Source organism: Phyllobates terribilis, unplaced genomic scaffold (genome assembly GCF_046119375.1).
Source record: "Phyllobates terribilis strain yellow unplaced genomic scaffold, ASM4611937v1 Scaffold_13__5_contigs__length_258822181, whole genome shotgun sequence".
Taxonomy (NCBI): Eukaryota; Metazoa; Chordata; class Amphibia; order Anura; family Dendrobatidae; genus Phyllobates; species Phyllobates terribilis.
Window position 1 is genome coordinate 118,022,966 of NW_027362773.1, and position 8,067 is coordinate 118,031,032.

The 8,067-nt window shown below is 47.1% G+C and overlaps 1 protein-coding gene across 1 annotated transcript in view; it reads right to left on the minus strand.

Annotated features, from left to right (window-relative positions):
• The window catches only part of FKBP2 (FKBP prolyl isomerase 2), a 30,136-nt gene extending 22,500 nt beyond the window's left edge, over window positions 1-7,636 (minus strand). Inside the window, exons 1-2 of the mRNA XM_073658515.1 lie at window positions 7,480-7,636; window positions 3,643-3,865 (exon numbers count right to left, since the gene is read on the minus strand). Coding sequence (XP_073514616.1) covers window positions 3,643-3,813 — 171 coding nt within the window. The 5' untranslated portion in view covers window positions 3,814-3,865; window positions 7,480-7,636. The remainder of the gene's footprint in view (window positions 1-3,642; window positions 3,866-7,479) is intronic.
• Between the last annotated feature and the right edge of the window lie 431 nt (window positions 7,637-8,067).

Here is an 8,067-nt window from a genome sequence, read left to right on the forward strand (position 1 = left end):
AAGAGTTTAAAAAGTTCCCTTAGTCTGTTTCAGTAGGCTCCACAATCATGGGGAAGACTGCTGACTTGACAGATGTCCAGAAGGCAGTCACTGACACACTCCACAAGGTCCCAGAGTCTGGAGGAAGAGGGGAGAGGACACAATCCAAGCACCTTGAGGTCTAGTGTGACGTTTCCACAATCAGTGATGGTTTGGGGAGCCATGTCATCTGCTGGTGTAGGTCCACTGTGTTTTATCAAGACCAAAGTCAGCGCAGCCGTCTACCAGGACATTTTACAGCACTTCATGCTTCCCTCTGCCGACAAGCTTATTGGAGATGGAAATGTCATTCTCCAGCAGGACTTGGCCCCTGTCCACACTGCCAAAAGTACCAATACCTGGTTTACACACAACAGTATCACTGTGCTTGATTGGCAGCAAACTCGCCTGAGCTTAACCCCATTGAGAATCTATTATAGAGAATCTATGGGGTATTGTCAAGAGGAAGATGAGAGACACCAGACCCAACAATGCAGACGAGCTGAAGGCTGCTATCAAAGCCACCTGGGCTTCCATAACACCTCAGCACTGCCACAGGCTGATCGCCTCTATGCCACATTGCCGCATTGATGCAGTAATTGATGCAAAAGGAGCCCCGACCAAGTATTGAGGGCATTTACTGAACATACATTTCAGTAGGACAACATTTTGGATTTTAAAAACATTTTTCAAGCTGTTGTTATAAAGTATTCTAATTTACTGAGATAATGACTTTAGTGTTTTCATTGGCTGTAAGCCATAATCATCAACATTAACAGAAATAAACACTGGAAATAGATCACTCTGTAATGACTATATAATATACAGTGCCTTGTGAAAGTATTTGACCCCCTTGAACTTTTCTAGCTTTTGCCACATTTCTGCCTTCAAACAAAGATATAAAATTCTAATTTTTTGGGGAAGAATCAACAACAAGTGGGACACAATCATGAAGTGGAACGAAATTTATTGGATATTTTAAACTTTAACAAATTAAAAACTGAAAAGTGGGGCGTGCAATATTATTCGGCCCCTTTACTTTCACTCCAGAAGTTCAGTGAGGATCTCTGAAGGATCCAATGTTGTCCTAAATGACTGGTAATGATAAATAGAATCCACCTGTGTGTAATCAAGTCTCCGTATAAATGCACCTGCTCTGTGATAGTCTCAGACTATGTGCCCACGACGCAGAAATGCTGCATATTTTTTCCGCTTCTCCCTGGCAGGAAAAACGCATGCGGATTTTACATGCGTTTTTCCCGCCAGGTAGAAGCGTTTGTCAAACGTTTTTGCATGAATTTCTGCATGCGGGTTATCAAGCGCTTTTCCAAGCGATTTTAGCATTGCTTATAAAAGTGCTTGACAATTTGGTCACACTATATAAATCCATACAACCGCATGGATTTATATAGTGACCAAGTAATAGTTAAAAAAAAAAAAAAAAGAAGAATAAGAATGGTAAAAAATAAAGATTATGCTTACCTTCCGATGGTTCCCGGCCTCCTCGGTGTCTCGCGGTTGTGTAAAAGGACCAGCCATGACGTCATATCGTCATGTGACAGGTCACGCGACCTGTCTAGATGAACTGCAGAGATCTACAGCGGAGGTGGGAGGGTCTGTCCAAAGGACAACGATCAGTTGTACACTGCACAAATCTGGCCTTTATGGAAGAGTGGCAAGAAGAAAGTCATTTCTCAAAGATATCCATAAAAAGTCTCGTTTGAAGTTTGCCACAAGCGACCTGGGAGACACACCAAACATGTGGAATAAGGTGATCTGGTCAGATGAAACCAAAATCTAACTTTTTGGCCACAATGCAAAACTATATTTTTGGCGTAAAAGCAACACAGCTCATCACCCTCAATACACCATCCCCACTGTCAAACATGGTGGTGGCAGCATCATGGTTTGGGCCTGCTTTTCTTCAGACAGGGAAGATGTTTAAAATTGATGGGAAGATGGACGGAGCCAAATACAGGACCATTCTGGAAGAAAACCTGTTGGGAGTCTGCAAAAGACCTGAGACTGGGACGGAGATTTATCTTCCAACAAGACAATGATCCCAAACATAAAGCAAAATCTACAATGGAATGGTTCAAAAATAAACGTATCCAGGTGTTAGAATGGCCAAGTCAAAGTCCAGACCTGAATCCAATCGAGAATCTGTGGAAAGAGCTGAAAACTGCTGTTTACAAACACCCTCCATCCAACCTCAATGAGCTTGAGCTGTTTTGCAAGGAAGAATGGGCAAGAATTTCAGCCTCTCAATGTGCAAAACTGATAGAGACATACCCCAAGCAACTTGCAGCTGTAATCGCAGCAAAAGGTGGCTCTACAAAGTATTAACTCAAGGGGGCCGAATAATATTGCACGCCCCACTTTTCAGTTTTTAATTTGTTAAAAAAAAGTATAAAACATCCAATAAATTTTGTTCCACTTCACGATTGTGTCCCACTTGTTGTTGATTCTTCCCCAAAAAATTTGAAATTTATATCTTTATGTTTGAAGCCAGAAATGTGGCGAAAGGTAGAAAAGTTCAAGAGGGCCAAATACTTTCACAATGCACTGTATGAGTTTCACATTTTATATTGAAGAACTGAAATAAATTAACTTTTTGATGATATTCTAATTTAGTTAGATGCACCTGTATCTTTTCGGCTATTTTTTCTGCACCTGCTTTGTTGCCAGCATTTTTTTTCCAACTATTATGCATAAAATTTCAACATCAAAATCTGCATGTGTTACATTCGGATTTTGTTGAGAATTTCACCCTGTGCATTGCAAGAGAGAAGACCGCAATAATTTCCATACAAAAGAATTTTGACATATGGATTTTAAAATCCACAATGAAGATCAATTTAGGAGTGAAAAATGTACATAATGGTAGAAGAAATGTTTGCATCACGATTAACTTTGCTGGTACTGTATTATGCTGCAGATTTTGCTTATCCGGACAGAATAAGCAGCAGAATGGGTTCAGCAGAACATTAGTGAGAGTGAGTATTTCTTAAATTTGTGTTTTAATCAGTGATTAAAAAAAAAATGTTATCTAATAAAACACTTCTTTAAAGAGAATCTGTCAGTAGGATCAGCCCTCTTAAGCCATCTATATGGCCATGTAGGTCATAGAAAGTTTAATAAAATGACAACTCGATATCTGTGATCCAATGTTTTATTCCAGAGTAATCCACATTTTTCTTAATATATAAATGAGCTGTTAAGATCTATGGACCGGATGTAGATCTCGAGAATCTGCCACCAGAGATTATTTTAAATCAAACAGGGCGTTACCAGTGTGAGTCATGTAGATAAGGAGAGCAGACTGTCAGTCATTACATGTCTCACACTGGTAACTCCCCCTTTCATTTAAAATAACCTGAGGGCAGATTCTCAGAGATATCTATGTCCAACCCATAGATCTTAACAGCTTATTTGCATATTATGAAAAATGTGGATTTCTTGGGAATAAGACATCGGATTGCAGATATCAAGGTATCATATTATTCAGCTTCCTATGACCTACATGCCCATATAGACGGCTTAGGAGGGCTAATCCTACTGACAGATGCCCTTTAAATAGAGAGGAAATCCAATACAAGCATGCGACTAATAGAATGTACTCACTGTGTAATGCATGTTGAGGGTATCCCCTTTCCGAGATTTAATAGGGCAATTCTCCACTCTCTTCTTCACACCAATCTGTAACTTCTTACTTCCCTCTTTAGCGTTTAGAGTTGGGGGAAGCAGAGAGAAGACAAGTAGGCACCACAGAGGCGTGAGTGACAGAGCATTCATGGTGATGGCAAGATGGGCACCCAAACCGTTAACAGTCACGCAGTTTTATTTTCTGTAAAGATAGAATCATGGAAATAGCTAGTAAATAGGGGTCTCATCTCTAAAGCCATAAGATGGGGGGACGGACATATGGAGACAAGGGAACATGGTCAACTGGGGACTCCAATGTAATGGAAGAGAGGATCACTAAACTGTGCAAGAGAAGGAGCCATCTGGACCAAGATCCCTATTTCTCGGAGTCGGATAAAGTGATTACTATACAAGGGTGGACAACATAAGGAAACTGTCAGCATTACTGTCCTCTATTACTGAGGGGCAGAAGATAACGACTAGAACATTACAGGTTACTGGGGTCTTGTCTTACATGAGATAGATGAGAGGGTGCACCACGAAGGGGTTCTCAGTGTAGATTATGGCCGGTAATGTTATATTGTTAATAACACTTACCTGAATTGCTGGCTCTGTTCACATAGTTTAACAGGTAGAAGTCATGTTTGCCACAAAAAAAGGCAACAGCACCATATTATTTTATCAAAAAGTATCCCCTCCCTAACCCACTCAAAGATCTTAATAGCCTCGACGTGCCCCGTCCAATGGGGGGGTAAGGACCCTGGGTAGGAATAGTTCCTCTTAACCCCATACAGGAGGATACAAAATGGTCAGCATGCAGTATACAGCACCTCATAGCACCTGGTTGTAGCACCTTGTATAGAAAAAGGAAAGCAGCACCAGTAATCAGCTTAGTACAGTGAATCAAAGTGCACCCTACAAGTGTCTTATTCCCCCCCAAAAGGTGACAAATTAACGAGTAGCCCACCCCCACCAATACCCTCCCATACCCCCTTTAAGGACAGACACGCACAACACGCACACATAACAGTTTAGTGTCTCCTCCTATAATGAGGTATATCACCCCATACGCCAGCTCAAGGGTCCCCTCGATCTGAAACCCCACTATGAGGAGTCCACTTGGTGCTGTCCGACATGAAATATGCACTTCTCTGTTTTCTGGGTTCTCGGGGAACCCATACATCCTCCTTTCCTAAGGGCCATGCAGAGTTCTGCTTTCCTTCCTCCTGCTCTCGCAGCACCCACACCTCACTACCCGAAACGCGTGGCCCATTCCCACCTCCCTTCCTACCATCTCTCCTGGCCCATTCTCGCAGCACCCAGACATCCTGTTGCTTCTGTCCGTCTCCTCTTGCCTGCTCTAGACACCCCCAAGCCTGTGAGGGTTTCCCCCTTTTACGACCAGATACGGCACGACAAGAACCAGCCCACCCTTGCCACCAATTCACCCATTCCTGAAGTTCAGGAGTTTCTCCCAGTTTCCCTCCTTTTTTAGTGAGAGGTTCAGGAATATCCTCTAGGTTTGCGACTTCGCCCCCATTTCCTTCGTCCGGGTGCTCCCCTACGCGTAGAGTGCTACTCATCGAGTACCCACTCTCTCCGGACTGCTCATCATCAGCCGTATCACTTTCCACATGAGGAGTCCCTTCAGCATCCCCTAAATAAAGATGAAGGCACCAACACCAGGTGCCCGCTTCCTCCCCAGTTCCACGTCCTTCCAAACTGGAGTGAGAGGCTGACCCCACCTGATGGGCCGGTGACAAGCAATTGATGGGGTTGGAATTCTTTTCTTCCATCCCATCGTCCCATTCTTTCTCACACCTACCTAGTCCCCTACAGGGGTCTGCACTATGATAGTTACCCTGCTCCATATTAAGACCCTCGGTAGACCCACTACACCCATTCCCTGGACTCCTAAACGCATCCCAATAGCTCCTGTTGGATTGTGGACACTCTTCACTGGCACCCTTCATCACCCCTAGGTTACTACTGCCCCCAATCATTAGTATTTTATTCCCATTAATTTCCTGTCCCTGGTCTTTCAGATCCACACTGGATATCCCTATATCGGTGGTCTCAGTGCTGCTACTACTCAATTCCCACCAAGAGTCTCTAACGCCCCCCTCTCCCCCAGTGTCCTGCAGCGCATCCTCTTCCTCTAAACTTTGTCCCCTATATAGATCCTGAAAGCTACTTTCCTGCATGCACTGGTGACCACCTGTGCAGCCACCATTACCCTGGCTGCGCTTATTCTCTTTAGAGGATTTGCTCTTCTTCTTCCGTTTCTGTAGCACTAGGGAATCATGACTACCCAAGTCTGGCACATCCATCCTTTCCTGCATGGTACACAATTCATGCCCAGGTCCACTGGCATCCTTCCCATACACATAGATAGGGATGTCCCCCCATGCACAATCACCAGTGCCCATGCCCAGAAGGCACCTCTCCTCTGTGCAGTCACCAGTGCCCATGCCCATAAGACACCTCTCCCCTGCACAGTCACCAGTGCCCATGCCCCGAGGATCTGTCTTTCCTGCACAATCGGCAGATCTAATGCCCTGAGGATCCCTCTCCCCTGCACAGTCAGCAGATCCAATGCCCGGAGAACTCCACTGTCCTGCACAGTCAGCAGATCCAATGCCCTGAGAACTCCACTGCCCTGACCAGTCATCACATCCAATGCCCCGAAGACCCCTCTCCCCTGCACAGTCATCACATCCAATGCCCCGAAGACCCCTCTCCCCTGCACAATCATCACATCCAATGCCCCGTAGACCCCTCTCCCCTGCACAATCATCACATCCAATGCCCCGAAGACCCCTCTCCCCCGCACAGTCATCACATCCAATGCCCCGAAGACCCTTCTCCCCCGCACAGTCATCACATCCAATGCCCCGAAGACCCTTCTCCCCCGCACAGTCATCACATCCAATGCCCCGAAGACCCTTCTCCCCCGCACAGTCATCACATCCAATGCCCCGAAGACCCTTCTCCCCCGCACAGTCATCACATCCAATGCCCCAAAGACCCTTCTCCCCCGCACAGTCAGCAGCGCCCATGCTCTGAGGACCCCTCTCCCCAGCATAGTCAGCAGATCCAAAACCCGGAGTACCCCTCTCCCCTGCACAGTCAGCAGATCCAATGCACAGAGGACCCCTCTCCCCTGCACAGTCAGCAGATCCAATGCACCGAGGACCCCTCTCCCCTGCACAGTCAGCAGATCCAATGCACCGAGGACCCCTCTCCCCTGCACAGTCAGCAGATCCAATGCACCGAGGACCCCTCTCCCCTGCACAGTCAACAGATCCAATGCACCGAGGACCCCTCTCCCCTACACAGTCAGCAAATCCAATGCACCGAGGACCCCTCTCCCCTGCACAGTCAGCAGATCCAATGCCCTGAGGACCCCTCTCCCCTGCACAGTCAGCAGATCCAATGCACCGAGGACCCCTCTCCCCTGCACATCCCCGGTTTGTCGCCTCCTGGAGGAAGCTCTTATTACTGCTGCCCTTCCCCCAGTACTTGTCCTCATCTGTGAGGCTCCTGGTAAGTGTCAGAGCCCTCTCCCCCTGCGGTACCCTGATCATCTCCATGGAGCCCCGCGCATGCACATGCCGGCCCCCCTCAGCCCTCTCCTGAGTCTCCCGGATCACCTCCTCCATTCTCCGTCCCATGATCAGATCCTGGGGGCCCCTAATTACGTCCCAAGTCACCCTGGCTCCTCCCCGGAGTCTTCTCCTTTCCCTACCCCGGGCCTCAGCACCCCGCTCTTCCCCCGGCCTCCTCATCCCACCTTCCCGGGACTCCTGCCCTCACCTCTCCCCTGATCTGTCTGCACGCCGCAGCTTCACACCGACTCAACCCCTCTTCCGCATCCGTGTACGTCACCGCTCACATCGTCCAATCACAGCGCAGGGAACATCAACGGCACCCGCTGATTGGTCAGCGCCGTCTGTCATTGTCAAGTGATCAGGGGCCACGTCGGGACATAGCGGTACGGTCGGACTCCACTACTCAGAAAGAGGGGGGACAATCAGCGCCGTCATTATCGTGGGAGCAAAATCCTGGGGAAAGATAATTCACACAGGGCTGGATAAGAGATTAATACTGTAACTGAAACGGCTCTGAGCTTCTGTGAGGGAATGCGAGGAAAGCCGAAGAATTGGCGAGTAAAGTGAAATGTCACCCCCTAAAATGCTGCAAAAGTGGTACGGTCCTGTGTCTAGACTGCAAACCTCGCAAAACAATAGCAAACCGTAAGAAAGCGGCGGCGCCCATAGAGATAGCGGCTATAAATACACGGAGTACACGGCGTGCAGCCCTGAGCACAGCTGAGCCCGGGAACCGCGGGAGGAGGGCAGGAAGCCACTCTCATCTATTCATATACTCATATATATATATATA